The sequence below is a fragment of the Hoplias malabaricus genome, chromosome 1 (genome assembly GCF_029633855.1).
Source record: "Hoplias malabaricus isolate fHopMal1 chromosome 1, fHopMal1.hap1, whole genome shotgun sequence".
NCBI classification, from domain to species: Eukaryota; Metazoa; Chordata; class Actinopteri; order Characiformes; family Erythrinidae; genus Hoplias; species Hoplias malabaricus.
In genome coordinates this window covers 22,723,240-22,749,408 of record NC_089800.1, presented here as the reverse complement: position 1 = coordinate 22,749,408, position 26,169 = coordinate 22,723,240, and the positions used below count along the sequence as shown (strand labels likewise).

Below are 26,169 nucleotides of genomic sequence, written 5' to 3'. Positions count from 1 at the left end.
TCAAATGTTATTGATTATTATTTTTTTACTAAACAATGGGCTAATTTACATAATGAACAAACCAGTATTCATTGTTGCTTTTCCATTGTCCTGTAAACACCTCCAAGATGCAAAGCTGACTGCTTTTTTTCTGATTCTAAGCTTCCTATGACCAACAGATCAATACAAATCCTTCATGCAAAGTATTTGCTACTAATCCCAAAAACCGAGATAATTCTAGTTTTCCTTGTACTGCCAAATCGTTCCTGTGCAATATATTGGGTTAATAAATCCAAAACAAAGTTATCTAAAAATGGATGTGTACTGTTAAATACGTGGACATTTTTAATTATTTTTTTACTTTCTCTCAAGCACATGTTTTGGGTTTGTAATTGTTGTTGACACAGCACTCACTTGAGTGTTTTTTTTTTTCTTTATCTGGAATTTCTACAGCTATTAAAGCTTGCTGTTGATAGGACTATCGCTAGAACTGGATTTAATATGTAGTGACCTAACTGCACCACCAGAGGGCGATTGTGTGTTGGGAGCTCTTCTGCCGTAGTGCCCTGCTGTCCATTGTTTTTCTCAAGTTCTCTTCGGTACAATGCTTTTCTTTCTGACATTACTTTTCCTTATCCTCAAACTGTATATATATATATATATATAAGTGTCCGTAGGTGTGAGTGTGTGAGTGAATGTGTGTGTGTGTGTGTCTGTGTTGCCCTGTGAAGGACTGGCGTCCCCTCCAGGGTGTATTCCCCGCCTTGCGCCCGATGATTCCAGGTAGGCTCTGGACCCCCCGCGACCCTAAATTGGATAAGCGGTTACAGATAATGGATGGATATATATATATATATACACACACAAAACACACACACACAGTTAATGCGGTTGCACCTTTGTCCAAGCAGCACCAATGTAGTGTTGATGGTGTAGATGTTCTGAAAATTATAAAAGACCAGACCTTTAGATATTTATATCTTGCCCCTATTACTACTTAATTAAGCCTGATATCTTAACATATAAAACACTATAAATTGTGTGTCAGATGGATATATATATCAGGTAATTATTTCCAAAGCACATTCATGTGAAGATTATTTTTATCCAGTTTAATTAGTTTACTGTTAGGAGTTAAAGGGAAAGGTAAAGTAGTCTGAGACTATCCTTGAACCACAACACGTGACACAATAACAGAAACCTGAGGAACGGCGTTCACATCACAGTAAACAGCTGTTTCATGGGAAACTTGTTTCAGGAGGAGAGTACACGGAGTAAAATATGATGTCTCGTGTTTAGATCCACGGAGGGCGCGCGCTGATTGGTTTGCGTTCGTCTCTAGCTCAGGAAGCAGCCAATGGCGAAGTTGGCTTGTTTGTGTAGCGAGCTGGTGCAAATATAAAAACAGCAAACGGAGATGGATGTGCAGAAATATATTCGTACGAAGACACCACAGCCATAACAAGAGAAGAGCACTCGTCTATCCCCGACATTCGCGTTCAAAAGAGAAGACGTGTGGAGGAGAGGGATAAACAGGTAGGACTTTTGTTTATTGTGGGGATGCTCTGCAGTAACTTGAGGCTGTGTGGAGACTGTGCGACTCATAATGAAGGATGACATCACACCTGAATGTCTGATTTCTTGTGGTACATTGGTATTAAAGATGAAAAATAATTGTACTCTGCATGACATCGAGTTACAAAGCCGATATTTTACGTTGAGCATCGCTCTGAACAAAAACAGCAGACGCTGGGGTAGAACACATTAATCTGAAGGGTTTAGTGGGAGCTCCGGGAATGACGGGCTTTATGAAATAGTGCTTAATGAATCCTGAACTTTTTTCAGAGGTGTGGAGATGTGAAAAACGATTAAATGCTGAACATCCGGTTCAAAGGCATACATACAGTAACTGTAGCATAAGTGCTCCACTAGCCTAATGATTAGACGTATAAATATAACCCGTTATAAATATAAACCAGCATTTAACAGCCTGTTACGGGTTCGCACAGCGGTTTATTCAAATATATACATATATATAAATATATACACACACATAGCAGTTACAATTTGAAGAAGGTTTGAGTCTTCACCAATAAATGCACGGTTTTTCTCCTACACTGTGTTTAAAAAAACGATCAAATTCACACAAAGCACTGCCTGTGTTCGGATTACAACCAGGAAGTACACAGTGTTTTTATCTCTACTCTACGGTAGTGGGTAGAATGATGTACACTCCTGCCCTTTTCACTGATTCTTTAGATCATTTGCCTCAGATCACAAATAAGAGTCGATTCTTTACAATAATCTTTAAAAACGGCAATTGCCTTCCAGATCTTTGCTTTCATTAACTTACAAATAGATCTACAGAGCTTTAAAGAAAACTTAGTCTTAATTTACTAACGGACTAACAACTAAATAAATATGCTTATCCTGGTGAGTCGGTTCCCAAAGTTCAACTAAAAGAGTGTTCAAGGAGTCGATTCCGTAGTGAACGACACAGCTGTAGTCCAGATGGGAGATATGTGTGTGAGGGTGGAGGGGTTTTCAGAGGCGGAGGCGCTGATTACTCTGGCCAGTTCAGACCAGTTTTAAGGCTGCTCATTTCCCCGCAGGATACCGCATAATATTAACGTACATCCCGACATTTCGACACGACATTCAAACTTACTCTGTCTGATATATTGTAAGAATGCGGGACCTGTTTTCACATATAATATCGCTAAGCGTCATGTTTGAATTTCCCATTCCTCTTGTAATTGCTGAGGCAGTTTCAACACGCGTTTGCTTTTCTTTTAAGCAAGATGGCGTAAATGCAAAATCAGGGATGACTTTTAACGTTGGAGTGTGTTTTTGACTGCTATCCGTTAACTGTTGTTTAGCAGCACAAAGGATACCGCTGTAGTCTCGCGCCGCACTGGTTCGAACCGGCTGAATCTTGGTTTCACGTGGACCTGATCTCAGTAACGGTTTACCATACAGCCAATAGGAGACCGATTAAAACACCGACAACCAATCAGCTTTCAGCGTGGGCGGGATAAAGGCGGAGCTAGCCAGCAGCACGCGTTTGGGAACTCAGCTGTTTTTCTGTTTATGAGCTGTTTTTGAAGAAGTGGAACAAAGAAGTAGGTTAGGTGACACAAAGCGCATTTTAAACACGACGTTTCATGTGTAAAAACGAATAAATATGTGCTCAGACATTCGGTTTATGTTTTAATGTATGGTCAGCACGTATTTTTTTATGAAAATAAAAATCGCTATGAAGTAAAAACATTAAGAACATTAAAAGATTATTGGTAAATTAAAGCAAAAATGTACCCAAAAAGAAAAGCATTAAAATAAGAACAGGTACAAAAAGTAAATTACTTATTTACACAGGTTCATTTTTATAGGAAAAAAATATTTATCTTTATTTAAAAAAAAGTTTAATCGAAAAAGACTTTTTTTCTTATATCTAAACACGTTTAAACAGTATTCTTAAAAGAGCAAATATATGAGGATATTTTTCTGATACTCTTAACTAGTAATGATAGCCTCATTATTGTGGTTCATAATAACAATAATTACACAAGGCTGGTTCCTCAGGTTTTGTAATTCTTGAAACATTTAATGAACAATTTGGAATACCATCATGATGAAAACCATCAGGCATTCTTCAATGTTTGATGGCACCAGCCAAAATAATAGACAGTTGTGTTGGGCTGTCTCCTTAACTGTAAACTGGGTTTTACAGGTTTAACCACCAAAGCTTTGAAGACCTTCCCTGTATCATCAGCTTTTGCCTGTCATAGTTTCCAGCATTATGGCTCCCTCGCTGGCCACAGCTTTTTCTCGCCGCTGGTGGATGGCAGTGACGGCAGTGATAGAGAACCTGCTCTTCTCTGCTGTGCTCCTAGGATGGGGCTCACTGCTCATCATGCTGAAATCAGAGGGCTTCTACTCCTTCCTCTGCAAAGAACCAGGTAAGAAAGGACACAAAGGTGAGACATGAGGATATGATTGTGTCTGATTCATGTTACAGTGCTGCTTCCTGAAAATGCTTAATGCACAATTTGTGTCAGAAATACACATGAATCAGGCTTCTGACAACAAAGAAGCCCACCCTAGGGGGCAGATTTGCATGAGTTACACTGAGGTGACTGTACAGTTTTACTGCGTGGGTTCATTACCGAGATGTATTTGTTTTCATCAGTCTGCACTCATTAATGCAACTTTTTATAGTGAGATATGTGGTAGGCTACCTGTAATCGCAAACTTTGAGTGTACTTCCCCATAGATGCTCTGACAAAGATGCTGATTCACCTTAATTGCACAATCCCACCTGCAGCTCCCACTAATTTCAAATGGCTGCACCTTGTTATCTTGAATCTCGCACAGTTAGGATTGTCGACTGTTATAATCACATCACTAAGTCCTTGCTTGAGTGGATGCAGTTTAATGTAATACGAGCACCACATTAAGAAAGCAAGCTTATTAAAGGAAACATGAAAAACGAGGAAACGAGGAGGTCCAGCAGGCATCACGGGCCTTGGCTGGCATACCCTGCACTTGAACTAAAGAGTCTTTGCTGCATTCAGCTGCTTTAAATGGGCTTATATTCTTTGGATTTCATTAGTAGTTGCTGGACCTACACGCTGGCTGTGGATCAGGGTGTTTAGGCAAGGTCTCAGCATGTTGTTGTTTTCAGTCACACAAAGTTAATCTGTAGAGAAAACAACTTAATAGAGATCAGGCTGTTTAAGTCGAATAACTGCTATGTGCCGCTACATCTGTTTGTCACAGTGTTTTACTCACATATAAAAGAAACATGGAAGAGTGGAACAGTGAAAAAGATAGCACTTACAAATCGACAGGACAGTGACAACTCCTTTCCATTCATACCTGTAGATGAGACTTCATTGTCACTGAATGCACATGTGCAGTATGTGTTCATCCCTTCACAGATTAGACCACACAGAGCAATCTACACTGCCCTTTTAAATATTTGGAGTGTAATCAAATACATGAAGTGTGCTTCAGACAAAACATATACTGAATTATGTGTTAAATCATCATTTTATTCAACAGCATTGACTACCAAATTAATAGAAATGAAAATATTTACACTCCATTCTAAGTAGGTAAACTTGACTTCTCAATGTTGTTAATTCAGATTTAGATCTTTTCACATATTCTCCTTTTACTGTTTTACTCTGGGATCTTGAAGACTTGGGCCGAATGAGCCCCTCCTCTGCTGAAGCAGGGCTTGTGTCAGTCAGAAAGACACTTCAGGCAGTGTTTTGAAAGGACAGACAGAAAAAAACAGAAGAAACAGAGCAACACATGACCTCCCCTAACAGAACCAGTGTATTTATTTGTCTATGGGTCTTAAAGGTCTGCCTTTGATGAACAGTCTTCATTTTCATCAGAGAATGAGAAAGCTCATGTAAAGCTGTTCTTTGAGTTCTCAGTAAAAACAGGCACCTTCTATTTGATTGTGTTTAACTCTAGAAGGGGACACGGGTTTCTAAATCCTCACAAAGCAGAGTAGCAGTCACCAATGTTTCCCAATGGCTTACTATTTTTAAAGGAAATGATTATCATATTTCATAATGAATTCACATTTACAGAACAGCTAGTTTGTAAATATAAGACTTGGCATGTTTTCATATGTCTGTCCACAAACATAAAACGACACCAGAAAATAGTGATATTGTTTAAAATGCACTAAAAACTAATTTAGATTTTGAGTTGGGAAGGAAAAAAAAAAGAGTGAAAACATATTCAAGTATATTAAAAATAATATTGGAGTTATAAAATATAGCATAATAAGCAGGACAGTTGGTAATAGGTGATGGTATCATTATTGTGTTCTACAGAGGTTCACTCTTTGTAAGAAAAAACGTGTTGTTGTTGTAGTCCATGTTTCATAATGTTTTCATAAAAAATGTAGGTTGTGTTCTCCTCGTAATGACAAAAGGGACTATCCAGATTGTAATCAGCAGTAGGTGCAAAAGACAACATCTCATGGTATAGGGTGTGGGTGACCACAGCATATGTGAGAATTTTCATTAAAGTGAAGGAGAACATAGGGATTGTAGAGATACCTGTGCTGCCATGAAGATGACATGTTCTCCTGGGAGGTCCATGTTTATTTCAGCAGGACAGTGCCAGGCCTCATTCTGTTTGTGCCACAAAGACATGGCTTCATAGACACAGAGTGTGTGTGCTTGACCGGCCTGTCTGCAGTCCAGATCTGTCTCCTATGGCACATCATGGAGAGGAGATTTAGGCACCGTCTACCACAGACTGTGGTGCGGTCTCAGTCTCGTATCAAGCAAGAATGCACAAAAATTCCCCTTGCAGGATTTTAACAATTACTGACGTCTGTTCCCAAATAATCCAACCATGTAATTAAAAGGAAAGGTGATGTAACACAGTGGTAATTATGCTTCTGTCCCAACGTTTTTGAGAATTTGTTGCAGGCGTCGAATTTTATGTGTTTATATAACAAAAGACAGCTGTTGTTCTGTGAAAACATTGGACATTTTTTGAATAAAGCTTAAACAGAAATAACACCTCACAGACCCTTTTGCATTCCACTTTTCTGGAAAAGCGATTTGTACATTTCCACTGAAAATGGCCATTAACTACATGTTATCTTTTTTCAAAAAGATATTTCTGAGGAAATATAAGATAATTCACTTGCATAAAGAAGGTGTACATTCAGGGAGATTAATTAAAACTTTTTAAAATGATTAAAAGATACACATAACGTGGGTCACATGCCAATGTCACTTCAAAAGGCATTTTCACTTGTTCTTGTAACGAGAGACTTTTAGCAGCGGTATTTTAGTCACTAATGTGTTGCAGTGCACCACTGTACCTAGCTGCACGTGTCATCATTAGACTCACTCTGGCAAAGTGGTGCCAAGCCAAAGGAAGGCACAGCCATATGCTATTGTCTCACTTATCTGCTGGGGTAGAGTTGGGAGCTTGTGAGTCTGTGTGAATTTATAGATCACATGTTAAATATGTTCTAATTTAACCCACTTCTTTCTTCTTCTTCTTCTTTGTTACCATCGTCTGTTGCATGTGCTATTAATGTTCTATTGAGCTTGAATGAAGGCGATACGTATGTATATAAGGCTTAGACTCAGATTGGCTTAACACATACAAACATAGTCAAAGTTTGAAAAAGATTGTCCTTCAGTAAACTATTGAAAGTCAAGGTGCCAGAATTGATTCTTCATAGAATGTGGGAGATAAATATCAATGTTCATTTTACTTTTAGTAAAGTAAAGTTTATCTTTATTTGGATGGACCCCTAAAGAAACGTAGGACAAGTTTCATATTAAAAATCTCTCTCCTGGCCCACCCAAGGCTGAAATCTAGTTTTCACTGGTCTGTGCCCAGATTTTTGGCTGTGTCAGTGATTCTGGACACAGTGCGTCAATAGTAACGTGACTAAAACTGGGACATGAAAGTAGTGCTGATTTGTGATTAGCTCATCACTATCATCTTCCTGTCTCACATGTTTCTCCGTCTGAATGCTTACAGCCTCCCTTCCCCCTTTATCTGCGTCTATGTTAACTTAAATCAGCACATGATAGAATGGTGACACGGTATTCCTGGTAATACCAACACCAGCAGAGTGATCTCTGTGCATCAGGCAAAATGTCTGCTGTCTCTCAGCTGTCACTGACTGAATCCTGTTTCATCACAGGCCTCTGATTATTTAAAGGATACTCTAATGTGGTTCCTCTTCTTGTAAAATGTCCTGTCATCTCTATCCAAACATCTGTCTCTTTGATATTCAAATACATTCAGGGCTTTTGTAATGCTCTTTTGAAAAATCAGATACTTCAAAATAATTGTTGGCTCCCAAAAAACCTCTTAATGGCTCCTTAAGGAATAATTTACGTAAAGGTGTTATGAAAAAGTGTATGTAACCTTACTGAATAATCCCCAAATAATATAAATAATTTAGTCCTGTTTTATAGTTCATAATGCACATGTGCTAAAGACAATTTAAGCCCTGAAGCCCACCCTCCACAAAACTGTGTAACCTTGAGAATAAAAAAATCCCAACACACTCAAGTCATCAGGCTGTGACTTATAACACTGTAAACAACAGTCTCAGTGTCCAAGTGATATGTGTTTAGTATCAGTGCGTTAACTGAAGCGGTTAAGACCCTGTTTGTGTGTGGGTGCCCTCAAGCTACACAGACCACTTCTCTTTATTGACTCAGTGCAGCTCAGTGCCCCTTCATTACTCAGCAAAAGCCACATAAGCCCAGCTGCTGTTTGTTTTCTAGTAACCAGCTGATTAGCCTGATCCATTTGCTCTAATCTCAAAGCAGCAAATCAAGTCTTTCTCCACAAGCTGTTTGTCTGTCACTTTCAACATAATTCTTTCAGTCCAAGAAACACAAAGGCAATCTGTCTCTTATGTTCTAAAGATGGTGGAGCTTGCCCACACACGCATAAAATAGGACCTATCTCCTCAACTCACACTTCACCACAGATATCATAATACCCTTTATTTGAGGTCAAATAAACCCCAAAGCCTAAATATGATGATCCCCTGGTCAAAACAGCACAGTGAGGGAGTGAAGTGAACAGAAATATGGGTATGTAAGTGAGCTGAGGTAGCTATGGAGTGAACAGTGTAAGGTGACTGTTTATTTTGGAGAGTCAGAGTTCACAGAGGTTCATGCAGACACCAGTTATGCTATTTCTGCCGCTTGTTTACTGTTATAGACTGTGTCTGTTTGTCTGAACGTTCTACATGTTTCCTGGCTACTTGCCTATCAGAGCCCTAGAGCACAGCTTGAGAGAGAAAGAAAGAGAAAGGTGGTCGACCTGCTTTTGCAAATATATTTCCTCTTGCACAGTCCTGATGTTTTGAAGTTTGCTGAGAATACCTCACTTAGCCCAGGGGTTTTTTCCATGTGAGCTGCTGACTGCTGACGTTGATATGGAAACCCAAGCACGTATAGGTGTAACTTGAACCGGTGAATTCATGCTGTAGCTATAATAAACCAGACCATTTACTTATTAAAAGTCCAAGCTTATTAACATCTAAGTCTTATAATTCAATAGCTTCAATGTGCCACAGAGCAGACTGGCTGTACCGATGATCACATGTGTGATAAATATTTGGATCTGTCAGCGAGTCCTGGCTATTTAAGTATTAAAATCATTTCGAATGCACTGTATAAAATAACTCAGTTTTAAATGTTTGTGTCATATCCTTTTGTTAAATTCCAAGGCCTTGGTTTATTTAAAGGATAAGTAAAGGGTATTGAACTCTACTTCCCAAATTATTACTGACACTGTGAAGGACTGGCGCCCCCTCCAGGGTGTGTTCCCACATTGTGCCCAGTGATTCCGGGTGGGCTCTGGACCCACCGTCGCCCTGAACTGGATAAGGGTTACAGACGTTGAATGAATGAAATTATTATTAAATATTTTGATGCTCACTCTGGTTTTGTGATTCCCCCTGTGCTTCTGACCGATTAGATAACAGTACGATGAAAAACACGTCTGAGGAGGACAATGGAACAACGCAAGTGAAGGACGGTGAAAAGTTCCAGGACATGAATGGCTGGCCTATCTGTAAAGAGCAGGACGAGATGCTGAATCTGGCCTTCACTATTGGCTCCTTCCTCCTCAGTGCCATCACTCTGCCACTGGGCATCGTCATGGACAAATACGGCCCGCGTAAACTCCGCCTGTTGGGCAGGTGAGGAACTGTGGAGGTTTGTAGAAAACTCACAAATTATGTACTTTTTTTTTATCGAAATGTCTTTAAAATCTATTTAATTTAAAAAACAAAAGAACTAAAATGTATAGTGAAACATTTGTGATCATATTATGTCATGTCATGAAAGTAGAAAGATAAACATGTAAAAACTTGTAAAGAAGTTAATGTAGGACATTTTGATTCCAAGTAATAGTTAACAGTATGATAATGTAGAGCCTAACTTGACTTCTCTTTTAATGTTAAATCTCTGTTATTGCAGCGCTTCCTTCGCTCTCTCCTGTATCCTGATTGCCTATGGAGCCAGCAATCCTAGAAGTATGCACACAATGTTTTTCACAATACCATCAACCCATTCATTGTGCATGGCCTCTTTATCTAAGACCATGTTTTTCTAACTCCTGCAGACCTCTCCGTGCTGATATTCTTTGCCCTTGCACTGAACGGCTTTGGGGGAATGTGCATGACTTTCACTTCTCTCACGGTGAGTTATATTTTTCTTGCCATCTTTGTTCTAGATGTGCTTTTGTGCTGGAAGGGGCCTGTGAGTGTCTGGATACGTCCTATGTACATAGGACACTTCTCACACACCAGATATGTGACCCTGTCTGCACACTGCAGCAGCACTGGGCTTCATACAGGAGCCATAAAAAGACATTGCATCATGATGTATTAATGTTTGGGGTGGACAGAGCAGGCTCTGCAGTTGTGCACTTTAAAATGGAGACCAACAGCCTGGGTCTAAGGGAGATATTGATAGAGTGTAAGCCTTTAAATTGCATTCTTTTCATTTATTACTTACTCTGAAACCTGCTGTGGAGCTTTAGGTTTAAATAGTATATGGTTTAAGATTCAAGTTCTAACACATTCTCAGAAATGCTGTTATACAAATACTGTTCAAAGATACATTTAAGGTCAACACTAAACCACTGACAATAAAGATAAAGACAGGCCTTGATTTTCATTAAAAGATTAACATACAGTACCAGTCAAAAGTTTGGACACATCTCATTCAATGGTTTTTCTTAGTTTTTTATTATTTTCTTTGTTGTAAATGAATGTGGAAGACATTAAAACTATGAAGGAACACATATGGAATTATGTAGTAAATAAAACAGTGTTAAACAAAGCAATATATGTTTCATACTTTAGACTCTTCACGGTAGCCCCCTGTTGCTTTGATGACAGCTTCACACACTCTCTCCGTTCTCTCAGTCAGCTTCATGAGGTCGTCACCTGGAACGGTTTTCAGTGAACAGCTGTGGCCTCGTCGAGACTTAATCTGTAGAACCGCTCCCTTCTTAATGTGTCTGAGACCATAACTTGGAGTTGTGCAGAGGTAGGGGCTGGTACACAGTTCTCTACAGTGACTAGCTCTACTCCACCAATCACTGATGAGGAGGTGTGTCCAATCTTTTACTTGGTACTGTATATTTTTAGAAGTTCTACAGGTGCAGACCTGCGTTGAGGAATAAATAAATAACACACTATGAATAATACCGGTGTAGATACAGTGTTTACGCAAGAAGTCTAATGCCACAACCAGTTTGTCGACCTCTTATTGTTGTTGATCTGTTTCATCTCTTCAGCATGTCACCGCTTGAACCGTGTCTGTGTGTGTGCTCTGTCTGCACATGAGGAGGGGTGCAAGTCTGACAGAAGGGAGACTGTGAGAGGTGGAAAAAGTGTGTTTGCATATCTGTTAATGTGTGTGCAAAGGCGCCCTACACGGCATTTTGCTTTGTTATTGCAGCTGTGCAGCTCTCCACGGCTGCTTTAAACTGTCTGTTTAGCACAACGGCTCAGGGGCTGAGGTTAGAGCTACTGAAGGAGCCTCTTTCTCTGCTTTGCCACACTTTGTCACCTGGTTTTGTTGTTCTAGAGGCAGGTTAAAATGGAAACCTTTCCATAATAAATAGGTACAATTAATGATGGGCGGCACATGTGGTGCAGCAGGTAGTGTCGCAGTCACACAGCTCCAAGGTCCTGGATGTTGTGGGTTCGAGTCCCGCTCCGGGTGACTGTCTGTGAGGAGTGTGGTGTGTTCTCCCTGTGTCCGCGTGGGTTTCCTCTGGGTGACTGTCTGTGAGGAGTGTGGTGTGTTCTCCCTGTGTCTGCGTGGGTTTCCTCCAGGTGACTGTCTGTGAGGAGTGTGGTGTGTTCTCCCTGTGTCTGCGTGGGTTTCCTCCGGGTGACTGTCTGTGAGGAGTTGCTATGTTCATGACGGCCATGGCTCAAAACATAATAGTACACAAAATAATACATACATAGGAGTATGGCGTGATGCATTATGAGTTAAACAGGAAAAAACACCAATATTTAGGAGGAGAATTTAACATAATCAGAAAATAAATCATGTTTATGTTGTCCCTGTTCTTGTCCATTTGTTCAGGTTTTTGTTTGCTTGTTTTTCCTGCTGTACTCCCTCTTGCTCTCTCCATCAGCTGGCTGCTTGCCCTTTTCTCTCCCTCTCTCTCTTTCTCTCTCTCCTATCTGTCTCTCACTGTGCACATCCAGCACTATGTGTGGGCTACTAACTGCAGTAAACAAGTGGGAATAGCAAGTAGTAAATGACGAGAGGGTGAGAGATGAGAGAGATTCTTTCCTCTGCTCACCTTGCACCCTGGTCTTGTTCTCAGGACTCTGACTCAGCTGTCTCTGTTTAATGGCCGGACAGTCCCTTCCCTTCTCTACCCTCCCCCCAGCCTTACTTCCTATTTTGGTATTCTGACCTCAATACCCCCATTTCTCTTATGTTCATAAGATTAACACCCTCTGTGCGCACGCTGTCTCATCCAGTGCAAGTGTATTTAATGTAGAAAATGAAAGCAAATATTTCTTATTATAATTTTCAGACTGTCAGTAAGGTCATTTTTCTGTCAGCATTGTTTTTGAAGCAAGTTCACAATATGTTTTTTGTGGGAAAATTGGCTAAATTTGAGTAGTCATGCTTTAAAACTATTTGTTGTTGTTTTTCCTACAGAGAGAGAGAGAGAGAGAGAGAGAGAGAGCAACAGTATTAAGGGGGCAGATTGAGTTGGTATTGGTAATAATAGCTCCAGATTGAAACAGACACAGACACGTCCAGTACACCTTGTAAACAACACACCCCCGTGCTGTTTTTCAGAGAGAAGCTGCTCTTGTCATGTGTTCAGTCTTTCTGGCACTGATCTAAATATCATGTTGATTCACTGGGCCCATGGGGGCCACGTAGCTGCACACTAATGTTTGTGACAAACTTTGCTTTGTCTGGGGAGCCTTTGTAATGAAGACAGATTGAGCACTTAATGGTCTTATCCAAAGAACAGTGACCGGAGACTGTCATTAAAGCATGCTGTTAACATCATTGTCGTTTGCCTGACGTCTCGTTCTGACTCAGGTCTGTCAGTCCAAGATTAGACTAGTTTCTACCAGTCAGCTGCTGGTTTCTTTTAATACCTGTGTACTCACATCTCTGTCTTTTTCGTTTCCCTCTTTGTCTTTCCAAGCCTGTGGCTAGTCCCGGAGATTTAGCCGCCCTGTTCCCTACAGCACGACTATGACTCATTCTGTTCCTCAATGTAACATCCTCCTTGTTGAAGTGGCGAGAAGTGAGAGGAACTGGCACTTTACTGTGTTCTTTTGTTGTTCAGAGCGGAGGGGGTGACCAAGCATTTGATTTCGTTAATACACAGCCACACTGCACTTTTTTTATCTGTTGCAAAGGGTATTGTTTCTTCTCTATCACTTGCATGTTGCTTTTTTTTGACAAAGCTATTAAATATTCTGCAAATTCTTAAATTTTTTTTGGATAAATGTTGAAGTTAAACTTGTTTTTTTTTTTTTGTTCTCTCCTGGAGACATCACAATAAATGGCTTAAATGTTAGTGGAGAAAGGCCCTCAGCTTACACCGAGTACACCTGGTGACTTCACTGTATTTGAACATTGATTCCAAACAAAAGCCTTCAGGGTGGGACAAGTCCAAAATTAGCCTCTGTGTCCCTGAGTGCAGACCGGTGCTTCCACTGAACATGAATAGTCTAGTTCAAATAAAACCATGTTTATTCTGGGCTGCAGTTCAATGAACCCATTTCCACTGAGAGACCATTCAGATAAAACACAAACTGATAATTCTATGGTAGTGTTGTTTTTAATGTCATGACAGAGTGGTGTTTTCATCAGTCACATTACATTTTTATTTTATAGTAATAATAATAATTATTGTGCAGCACAGTGGAGCAGCAGGTAGTGTATCTGTCACAGCTCCAGGGTCCTGGAGGTTGTGGGTTCCTGAGGAGTGTGGTGTGTTCTCCCTGTGTCTGCGTGGGTTTCCTCCAGGTGTTCCGGTTTCCAAGAGTGGGTGGATTGGCGACTCAAAAGTGTGTGTCGCCCTGTGAAGGACTGGCGCCCCCTCCAGGGTGTGTTTCCGCCTTGTGCTCAGTGATTCTGGGTAGGCTCCGGACCCACCGCCTCCCTGAACTGGAAAAGGGTTACAGACAATGAATGAATGATTAAAAAACTTTTTCAAAGGAAAATAATTAAAATATAGCAAAACGTCATCAACATCGACATGAAAATTAAAATGCAATTACTAACCATTAAGAAATATATTTTAGGCTTATGCTAGTCTAAACATATGTGTTTTTAATCAGGATTAAAAAGCACCTGTCGAGCTTGCATTGCTATTGTTAGAGAATTTAGGTGCTTTATTAGAAAGTGAATGGTTTTGCAATGTGTAGCTGGTAAGAGGTGCAGGTGAAGGTTTGTTGCAGTGCTGTCTTTTTGCCTGCTGCTTCATGTGGCACTGTGCGCTGTATGAATAAGGAATAAAAATATGATTAAAGTGGTGGTGAAGCCCGGTCGCCTTGTTTTGCATGTTCTGTTTGTCCAAGTGTGCTGTGCTTTGAACTCTCTGTGCTGTTTACTGCTCGCTCAGCTTTCTGCAGCATTGCATAAGAACAGTGATAGGTCTCTTTCTTGCCACTCTGCCAAGTCCTTCATATGGTCCTGAGTTGTTCTGCCAGCTCGGGGTCCACGCTGGAGCCCACCGGTCAAAACCAGACCCTTTAGCCTTTAAGGCCATTTATTTGGCATTGAGCCGCTGTGTATGACTGTTATTGTTAGTGTCATTCTGGGATGTTTTGGCTCTCCCTCGTGTTGATGACCTTTCCTCTAATTGGAGGCAGTGAGTGACGTCCTCATTCCTGCCTGTGGGATGTGTGTGAGTGGTGGGAGGAGATTTAGGGAGTGGGGAGGGGGGCATGGAGAGATGCCAGAAGAACATGTAGGAGGGACAGATTCTTGGAAAAGCGAGCTGAACTGAGAACAATACCAGAGCAAGAGTTCCATGAAGTGTTTGTCCATATGTTTGACTGCACTGATTCATGGAAGTCATGAAGAAAACACTGCAACAAAGTAGTGGACTGAATTTACATAAGTCAGCACTCATTATGAGATGTGCTGTACATACTTACAGGAAGGTTGTTTAGGATACCGAACATGCTTCTGTCATTAATAAAACATAATAAAACCAGCCATAAATAACGTATATGTTATACAAATCAAAGAAATCCTTTTTAATGCACATGGAAGAAATAGACATTTTTGTACCTCTCTTTCATCATTTGTTCTCTGTTTTAATCTTCCTATTCCATTTCCATTCCTTCTTCAGCTCTGTCTGAAAACCTTCTGACAGTTGTTTATCTCAAGCCCACATTTTGGAACAGCTAGTGCTCTCCTGTGTTTCATCCCAGCTGCTAAAAATATTTCTATCATGCAGTCACATCTGAAGAAGAACCCCTCAACCCACGTCACTCCTCTTGTGATGATGTTTTGTTTACTTCCATGGCCCTTCAGTGTACCTTGTAACAACAAATTGTGTATGTTTGTTTGATTTATTTTGAAAAGACAACTTAATCTTATAGGGAAAGTGCATGGCACATTCATTCTTTTATTCATTGTCTGTAAGCACTTATCCAGTTCAGGGCGGTGGTTGGTCCGGAGCCTACCCAGAATCACTGGGAGCAAGGCAGGAACACACCCTGGAGGGGGCGCCAGTCCTTCACAGGGCGACACACATTCACACCTACGGACACTTTTGAGTCTCCAATCCACCTACCAACGTATGTTTTTGGAGCATGGGAGGAAACCGGAGCACCGGAGGAAACCCATGCAGACACAGGGAGAACAAACCACACTCCTCACAGAGAGTCACCTGGAGGAAACCCACGCAGACACAGGGAGAACAAACCACACTCCTCACAGACAGTCACCCGAAGGAAACCCATGCAGACACAGAGAGAACACACCACACTCCTCACAGACAGTCACCCGGAGGAAACCCATGCAGACACAGGGAGAACAAACCACACTCCTCACAGAGAGTCACCTGGAGGAAACCCACGCAGACACAGGGAGAACAAACCACACTCCTCACAGACAGTCACCCGAAGGAAACCCATGCAGACACAGAGAGAACACACCACACTCCTCACAGACAGTCACCCGGAGGAAACCCATGCAGACACAGGGAGAACACACCACACTCCTCACAGACAGTCACCCGGAGGAAACCCACGCAGACACAGGGAGAACACACCACACTCCTCACAGACAGTGACCCGGAGGAAACCCATGCAGACACAGGGAGAACACACCACACTCCTCACAGACAGTCATCCGGAGAAAACCCACGCAGATACAGGGAGAACACACCACACAGACAGTCACCCGGAGCGGGACTCAAACCCACAACCTCCAGGACCCTGGAGCTGTGACAGAGACACTACTTGCTACTCCACCGTGCCGCTGCATGGCACATCATAAAAGTAAATTCAAAAAGAAATAGCTATGTTATATATTTTGCTATAGACTCATCCTCTATCTGATTCTTCCACCACAGCCAGTCGGCAATAAAAGTTTTCTCAAATGTTTTCCCAGCAGCCTCCTAGAGAATAGTCCTGATGAAGTATTCAACCTCCTGCTCCTTTTTCTGATCACTACATGCTCTCTTTTGTGTTTTTTTAGCTACCAAATATGTTTGGAGACCTTCGTTCCACTTTCATCGCGCTCATGATTGGATCCTATGCCTCCTCTGCTGTCACATTCCCAGGCATTAAGGTAAAACTCTTTTACGATAAAGTCAAGCTACTGATGTTCACAAGGGTAAACCACAAAAACCATATCACTGCATTTATTGTTCAATTAAGAGTCATAACACTTACTACTCTAAAGCTCCTATGGGCATGAAACACTAATATATAATTCTGTTGCAGGTGATCTATGACCTGGGTGTGGCATTTATCACCATCTTGTTGGTTTGGGCTGGCTGTGCTGGCCTGGTCTTTATCAACTGCTTCTTCAACTGGCCTCTGGAGCCCTTCCCTGGACCCGAGGACATGGACTTTACGTATGTGACTGTTGTGATCAGTACACTCCAGTACTAATAAATGGTTATGCTCTATAAATCTTTCCCTGATCACTAGCCAGTACACTGTTAATCAAAGGACTTGTAGGCTGAGAGTGAACAGGCAGAATCATTGATTTTCACCTGTGTCTCAGGTGTTCTTCACCAGACTCTTGTCTGTTCGTCAGTCTTTAGTGTCACCGTCTGTCTATCTTTATTCCTTCAGTGTGAAGATCAAGTTCAGCTGGCTGGGCTTTGACCACAAGATCACTGGAAAGCAGTTTTACAGGCAGGTGACTACTGTGGGCCGCAGATTGAGCGTTGGGAACTCCATGAAGAATCAGCCCAATATGCTGGCCACTCAGGACGGAAATAAACTCTGCCTGTCCACTGTTGACCTGGAGGTGCAATGCAAGGCTGCGGAGGAGTGTAAGTGTTGTGTCTCTACATATGTCTTCATAATATCTGCTTAAGCTGGTGGCATAACCTTAATCATCTTTGGAACTACAGTCAAATGAATACAGTTTTACAAGCCCCAAAGAATCTGATCTCACAACTTAGAAATACCTTCAAAACGGGCGGTCAGACTTCACGCAACTTATGCAGTACTGCCAAGAGCTAGTCTTATTCAAGCTAACATTGGTCCAGACAGACAGGAGAAAAAGAATTCAGGAACTTTGCCAGTAGGTTCCCTCAAGCCAAGTGATTTACAAAGGCTTGCCCTTCTTTGCTTAGGCCTAGCATCCTGATCCAGGGCGTAATGGGGAACACGCAAAGAAAGCAGGCAGGGATAACGAGTGTGTGTAGATAGCGAGTGCCTTTAACATGAAGGGATATTCCTTTAGTAGTCAGATTTAAGAATAAAGCCAGCAGCTCCTATCCGGCATGATGGGGTTACTGAAGTCAGACACCAGCTGTAGATGCAGATAAATGGTGTGCCCTTTGTCTGCGCTAACCTAGATCTGTGCCATACAATTAGTCCAAACAGCTCTCAAACGCAAGCCCTCACAGCCCCTCTGTCCCTTTAACCCACAGTGGGGTTCCCATGTTGAGCTCTTTCATGCCAAATGGACCATGCAATTAATTCGGACCATGTTCCTAGAAGCTCTGGAGTAGCTGTGAGTAGCTGGCTGGAGACAGGGTCAAAGGCAGACAGACAGCAGTGGGCCGAGTTACAGGAGAGGGCCTGATTTGCTTTAGCACCTCAGCAGGAGCCAAGTCTATAGACTGTGGGAGGTTGTGGAAAAGAAGGCATGATGCTGATCCGTTCTTACTTCCGACACTCTAAATCCCCCATGATTCCACTTCATTTGTCAGTAGGCCTCTGTGTCATGGCAGCTCTGTGTGTGTGTGATCAGACAGGCATGTGTCTGTATTAAAATAATGTGAGGAGGTAGATTCCTTAACTACTAGGTAATAAACAGTGTCCACAACAGTAGTGGCAGTCATAAAAGCATTTCCAGCGCCAGTAACAGTGAGTTTATGGCTCAAAGACTGGCTTAATTATTAACTATCCAAAAACTTCCAGTCTGTAATGAACCATGGGGGTGTTTAGCTGTTGCCTTGCCTTCAGAGCACCTGTAGAATTATTTTCCATTTGGAGAGTCATTGTCATTGAGGTCATGAAGGTCACAAGGTTCAAGCTGCAGTAGTTTTCCAAAGATGTCATTTGTTGTTAGGAAAGCATTTAACCTCGAAGACAAAAAGCAGTTATTTCTAATACGTTTTCATTTGCTCTTTTTTGTTTGGAACATGGTTTTTAGTTCAGTTTATTTGCTATGTAAAGACTGATTAAAAAAAGCAGTTTAATTGTGTCATTCTGAGCAGTCAGTAGTTTCATCTTTGTCTAAAAATGTGTGCATCTGTTGCAGTGCGTCCAACAATAAACACAGCTTGTGTCTTTGTCTATAGCGACATAAACACAGATGCTAGCTCTAGCTCTATATTGATCCACATTATTATGCCAAATATTAACATGCCTATTTTAAATAATTGGACTTGAACAAATCATTTTTGACGTGTCATCTCCTAAATATGGATCCAGTTTAAAGCGTGACAGCACATAATCCTTCTTTCTGATCTCTCTCCTTCACTCTCTACAGCCCAGTCATTCATGCGCAGTATCTTCAGCCCCATTTTCATGCTCAGCCTCATCACCATGTGTGTCACCCAGCTCCGCCTCATCTTCTACATGGGAGCCATGAACAGCATCCTGGAGTCTTTCACTAGCAAAGACCTCACCACAGGTGTGTATTAATTAGTTTAAACACATCGTACACATTGGACCTAAATAATAATGTCAGTGTTTATGTCAGTTATGTCTGGCTGCTTGACTGTTTTGTCTGGAAGCTGTCAGATTACTTCCTGTGATGCGTTGTTCACTGCTCTGCTCACTGCGTGAGTCACACGTTGCTAACTCCTCTTGTTCTGTCTTGTGCTCTGTCCCTCTGCATGACCTCCTCTCGTGCTCCTTGATGCCACTTCAGTTCAGAAGATGCGAGAGGGTAAGGCCGCAGGCTGATTTACATCCTACGTTTTCTTCCCTGTCGCCTCCTCTTTTTGATGTTGATTCACCTTGTCAAGTCAAAGCACTAACGGATTCATTTCTGATTTAGAAACGGTGCCTTAGCTTCTGATTCACAACGCACATGTCAAAAACATCCATCCATCCATCCATCCATCCATCCATCCACCCACCTACGTTTATGTCAAAGCTGTTTTAATAAACCTGTATCCTTTTGCTTACCCTCCGACTCTGTTTTGTCTGTCTCAGTGGACACATACTCCTCGATCTTTGGAGTGCTGCAGCTGCTTTGTCTCTTGACCGCTCCGGTGATCGGTTACGTCATGGACTGGAGACTGAAAGAGTGTGAGGATGAGAACGAGAAACAAGTCAAGTGAGTGGGACAAATACTCTTCAACATCAAGTCATGGCGTTCTTACCCATGAACTACACTTTTAAAAACAGATTCCTCCCATCGTCCCTTTACAATGTGTAGAGGATGTCTTTAGTGTTCAACCAAATGTGGCTTTTGAATTGCTTCACTCCAAAGAACCCTTATGGAACCCACTGTAATTAATGTATAGTATACATAGTTAATCATCACTCTCTAAAGAAAAATATGTATCTCCATTTTTGTGGATTTTTAGTTTATTATGTCATTTGAACACAGCAGATATCCTTCACACTGTGTAAATATTTCATGACGAATGGGCCAATAAAAATGTTCCAAAATGACTGGGAAAAATATCTTTTTACATTGTATTTGATTATAAACTATGAAGGGTTTTTCCTTCTCTTATAAAATCACTATTTTTGAGATATACAGTACCAATTAAATGTTTGGACACATCTCAATCAGTGATTGGTGGAGTAGAGCTAGTCACTGTATAGAGCTGGGTACCAGCCCCTACCTCTGCACAACCCCAGTTACAGTCTCAGACACATTAAGAAGGGAGCGGTTCTACAGATGAACTCTCGACGAGGCCACAGCTGTTCACTGAAAACCGTTCCAGGTGACGACCTCATGAAGCTGACAGAGAACGGAGAGAGTGTGTGAACCTGTCATCAAAGCAACAGGGGGCTACTGTGAAGTGTCTAAAGTATTAAACATTCTGGTTACTACATAATTCCATATGTATTCCTTTTAGTTTTAGTGTCTTCCACATTCATTTGCTACGTAGAAAATACTAAAAAAAACTAAGTAAAACCATTGAATGAGAAGATGTCCATGTTTCTGACTGGTGCTGTACATTCACAACATGTGGGAAACGGCCCAAAACTAAGGGAACCCTTTTCTTTAGATAGTGATATTATGGAGAAAACTATATTTAATGCAGTTATCTATCATAACCATGATTAAATCGGCTCTGTTTTCTTTTTCCTCTATTCACAGGGACCCCACACAGCCAAAAAAGCGTGACAGGAAGATTCAGAAGATCAGCAACGCCACCCGGGCCTTTATCTTCACCAATCTGCTGCTGGTGGGCTTCGGGCTAACCTGCCTGGTTCCCAATCTGCATCTCCAGGTAAAAGAAACACAGATTTAGAAGGTGGGCGATATATTTTAGTGTATTGTACAGTCCTGTGGACAACACAACACACTAAAAACCCTCGAGGGAGGAAGTGGTGCAAAGCAAGCTCACATGTTACTGCAGCTGTTGCAGTGGAGGCTGCGCAGTGGTGCGGCGACCCCTTGTGGATGAATGTATTACAGTTCCATATCAAGACATTAGCCCGTGCTTCCTAATCATTATTTATTCATCACAGAGTCTATATTTGGAAACTGGGAAAACACAAGACACATGTAGGAGCTATTGTGTAATTCTACATTCAAAACACATTGCTCTTTCTCTCTGCAGATTTTGTCCTTCGTTTTGCACACCATTGTGAGAGGCTTCATCCATTCTGCTGTGGGAGGCTTGTATGCTGCTGTGTGAGTAGATTTTGTGTTCGGACATTTGTTTGTTGGTGTATTTGGTTGTTTGAATGCAGTTTGTGAGTGAGTTTTTTCGCTCTGTCATGCAGGTACCCTTCCTCTCAGTTCGGCAGTCTGACAGGAATGCAGTCCCTGATCAGTGCTCTCTTTGCTCTGCTGCAGCAGCCTCTCTTCATGGCAATGATGGGGCCGCTAGAGGGAGATCCTCTCTGGGTGAGGATATAATCCATGCTTATATTAGCAGATACTGACATGAAGAGAAACAGATATAATGGTCAAGGTTTAATAAATTAATAATACCAGCAATTATTAGAAATTTAGGGAAAGCGAAGCAAAAGAGTGTAAACTAAAAGACAATATGTTCTCTTTTTATGCAGGTTAATGTAGGTTTGCTAGTTCTCAGCATGCTAGGCTTCTGCCTGCCATGCTACCTCCTCTTTTATGGCAATCAGCTCCGCCGAGAGAAACAGGAACGCGAGGACGACCCCAAAATCTACGTCCAGATCAACAACGGCACCAACTCTGAGGCCTTCGTCTGAGCGCACGCAAGATCTGGCAGAGGGCAGGAGCCAGAGAGAAAGAGAGTCTGGAGGAAAGAGAAAGGAAAGAAGAGTGGAATGAAAGTTGCAAGCAACTTGAGTCCATCTTTTTCTTCTTCTTCTTCTTCCCTTCATCCCTCCTCCGCCTGTGTTGGGCCACACTTATTCATAGACAAATACACATACACAGCCAAAGCAGCAGAAGACACTTTAAACTGTAGTTTCAAGTCACAATGTGCCACCCCAACGTGTTTACACACCAACTATTTAGTGGGCTGGATGAACACTGTGAAACACAAAGCCACAAAAGCTCTCCTCTCTTACACGCTCACGGCATATTGAAGAGCTCATGTTACGCTTCTCAGTAAAGTAGATACAGGCCACACACAGGCAATGTCCATCCTGCTCAACACATCAGGAAAGAGGGAAGGAAAGGCACGCTCTATTCAACATACAGAAAATACACGGCCCTTCCTACACTTCCTGATTATTTCCAAGCATTATTCCAGTCCTTCTTGCATCTGAGATGCAGGAAACAGAGAGTACTCACTAGAAGAGAAAAGGTCGGCTGCTGGTGCTTTCTGCCATGTTTTTTGTTTGCCAGTATGGACTCAACATCTCTGGTCAACCTGGTCCCTGTTTACAGTTCAATTAGATGCTAGCTCCTGCTCTGAATTGTCCAGTCTTTCTGAATGGCATGGGCATGAGACGGCAATCTTTTCTGAATGGAATTAGGATTGAAACCGGCTGCATGCACTTAGATGAAAACATGTCAAGCAAAAGTGTCTAGAACACACTCAGCATAATCGACATCCTAAGAAGAATTCACTGTAGCTTTACTAGTGTTTGGCATGTATCATGAGATAGCGGAGACTTCAGGAAAATCAAAAACTACACGCACCAGGATACAATACCCTTGCAAAATGGACTTCATTTTATTCCTCAGTGTGTTTCACACGGGTACATATGGGTATATGGAGTGAGTCCATTCAGAATGTTGCGGTAGTCATGTTTGCCACAAGGCAGTGCTCCCCAGGATGGTCCACATTTCTGCTCTGTGACAGTGTGTTGATTACAGGGATACCAAACACATATGGACTATCTGGGGAGCTCTAAGGAACCGTTTGAAAACCACTGCTAATGTTTTCAAATATGTGTAGTTGATGTTGGTCAATTGACAACAAACAGCCACAAGGGGGCAGCGTTGGGAGTTAAACTCACTGATTCACCTCAGTGATTCACAAACAGTGAAACCAACTAAACTTCACCAGCAATAATGTGCCACACCATAACTGCACAACTCTTAGATTGTAGTAATGTACTGATCATTGTGTTTCCAAATGATCTGCTCAGTTTAGCATGACGTTAAGTGTACATACACGTGTTTTTCATGTATTTTTTTGTGATAAATTTTAGGCTAGTAATAATTATTGTCAACTGTATTTACCTGCAATATGACTCTGTTTTAATCTCATGACAACATGTGTGTGTATATGTGTGTGTGTTTATGGAGAGAGAAAGAGAGATGGCATATTGGTAAAGAAATATGAGTAGAACGGTCTGCATTCGCTGCGACGAATCTAAGGATTTAGCATGGCTAACTGTAACAGTGCTTATGTCACCCTTTGTGGAGCATCCGTACATTTATACTGTATATTGTTCCCCCCCACACACACACACACACAGCCATATATGACTAACACACATGGTCTTTTAACCAAACAGTAGTTATGTGTGTGCTCAAGGGTGTTGGCCTACCATGGTGTTTACTTTTATTGGTGCTTTAAAAAAAAAAAAAACAGGAAAAAGACATAGAGAAATATACTTAATTTTTCTGTAATGGTCAAGTATTTGTACTCGGTGTGTACCTTGTGGCAGTAGTCACCCTGTGTGGTGAAAAGAGAGAAAAAAAAAGTACAAACTTGAATTTACTCTGACCGTCAAAAAGGGAGACAGAGGTGCTTCATCTCTGCTGTGTCTCTTCTCTGGTTCCACATATTTGTGGCCGATCTCATGGCTGTATTAGTCCAGTGTATTTGTTTAGTGTTGAACTCCTAAATTCAGATGATTTACCTCAGCACTTCCATGTGCCCCTGTAAAGAAATAATGTTGTACGACATATTAGAGATGGTTTGGAATGAGTTTTTCATGGTGGTGTTACCTTTCCATCACTGAAATGACTTTCCTCTTAACCCCCTAAATGTAGCTAATCATTGTTCTGTAAGTAATGCCATAGACGACTCACATTTGCATCCCAAAACGAAAAAGTGTATTTTTAAAGAGGATTGTGAGAGGCATTAAAGAGGACAGTGTGAAAACCCTTTTAAATGTTTACGTAAGGTTTTAGGATGAACAGTCACATTGGTATAGGAGGTGTTGGATTAGGTGACCATGGTCATTTAAGGAACCTTCAAGTTGTTGTTCTGGGTTTTTGCTCAAAGATTTCATTTGTAAGTGTTTATTTCGAGAAAGACCTGCTTTTCCACAGCTCTGATAGACTACTTTTGTAGAAATGAACATTACAGAGAGGCATCTCCAATATTCCAGGCCTTAGCAAATGAATGATGTGATTAAACTGATGGCACTAGCGCACCTTAAAATTCATGTCAGGTTGCTGGAAGACTCAGCAAAGAAAAATGTGCCCTTACTGTACATAAACGGACAACAGCTTGCAGGTTTAGCATGATTGTAGAGTATATGACCAATTACCCTTGCACTTTTTTATATTTTCCCCCTCAAATACGTCCATCTTATCACATAGATTCATTTCCTGGAGGGGTTTCACTGTGATTTCCAGTAGATTGAAAACTTCCCAATTTTTATTTCCCCTCTGTCACTCATCTACACAACAGAGCTGTGCAGAAAAACAGGTTAAATCTCACACCCTACATTTAATGTCTGACACTCTTAGCGTCAACTTGGAGATTAGCTGTGGACGGCTTTTACTGACTTGACCATGCCTAGATATTGCAGGTGGAATTTCTCATTAATGCAGTACTGTACTAAAGCGCAATGAATGTGGGAGTACGACCTTCATGACCCCAGACTGGGAGAAGCAGCACTTTTTCACTGCCATACCTTAAAGGTTAATCCTTTTTTTGACTCATAACATGATCGTGTATCGTACCTGCATCCGTTCCCCTGGTCTTTTTGTTTGAGAGAATGTCAGATTGTTGACAGTGATAGTGATAAATGCATTGATGTGAAGATGACTGTAGGATGCAGAAATGTATAAGGAAATATCAGCTGTAACATCTATATTATGTTTACTCTGACATTACATTGTATGGGTCATTTAAATGTAGCCGGATTTTATTATTATTTGATTTTTTATAGCACATTTTTTTCTGTTTTGTGTGCATCGAAATATTTTGACTCAATACTGTGTATGGAATTTTGGTTACTTTATCACTATTTAGCATTTGTTTTTAATTTTTTGATCATTGTTCCAACAAAATATGAAATATTAGAAATAAACATAAACTCAAAGTCATTTGATTAATGTGTCTGTGTTAGTCTTTTGTGGCCTGAATGTTTGTGTTGGTGAAGAAAATTCACATATGTGTACTGCACATACAGCAGACATATTTAGCCCAGTTATGGCACTGGTAAGTGTTGTGTGGGCCAGAGGAGCCAGGCTTGACTTGGTTCATGGTACGTGTGATGCAGGCCAGAAGACTAGGCCTGGATTTAGTCCACAACACACCTGATATCTGCTGGGTCATACAGTGGGGAACTTGAGGCTGGGTTGAGGCAGTCAGATTCACCGCATCAGTGCCATTATTCAAGGCCGAATGTGGGCAATAAGAGAAGTGCAGGTGGATACATGCTCTACTCTATGTATATTTCATACAGACCTTGCCTTGTATTTGAATTGCACATAAAGGTTTTAAAAGTTTTCCCAGTCCATTTGGTTAATATATGGAAATAAAAGAGGAAAAACAACCCACTGACAACAGAACTTTTAGAAGAATAATCTGACTAACAAACTTCATTCAAAAGCAAGTTCATTTATACTTAAATTGAGTAGAACTGTGTATAGACGACTACTCCTTTAAACAAAAGACACTCCATGCTGAGAAAAA

General features: G+C 41.3%; 1 protein-coding gene across 3 annotated transcripts; it reads left to right on the top strand.

Annotated features, from left to right (window-relative positions):
• The first annotated feature begins 1,369 nt into the window (after positions 1–1,369).
• On the top strand, positions 1,370–25,568 carry slc43a2a (solute carrier family 43 member 2a). Of its 3 annotated transcripts, XM_066658745.1 has the most exons (15): positions 1,370–1,515; positions 3,710–3,938; positions 9,481–9,703; positions 9,984–10,039; positions 10,129–10,205; positions 16,728–16,820; positions 16,976–17,109; positions 17,333–17,535; positions 19,209–19,352; positions 19,593–19,610; positions 19,880–20,003; positions 21,003–21,135; positions 21,469–21,542; positions 21,635–21,758; positions 21,923–25,568. In XM_066658745.1, the coding sequence occupies exons 2-15, from the start codon at positions 3,779–3,781 to the stop codon at positions 22,082–22,084; spliced, it is 1,725 nt and encodes a 574-aa protein (XP_066514842.1). In that variant the 5' UTR covers positions 1,370–1,515; positions 3,710–3,778; the 3' UTR covers positions 22,085–25,568. The 3 variants fall into 3 exon arrangements, with proteins under 3 accessions (XP_066514842.1, XP_066514872.1, XP_066514852.1); XM_066658775.1 differs by lacking the exon at positions 19,593–19,610; XM_066658755.1 differs by lacking the exon at positions 1,370–1,515 and having other exon boundaries at positions 3,479–3,938.
• Positions 25,569–26,169: the final 601 nt, after the last annotated feature.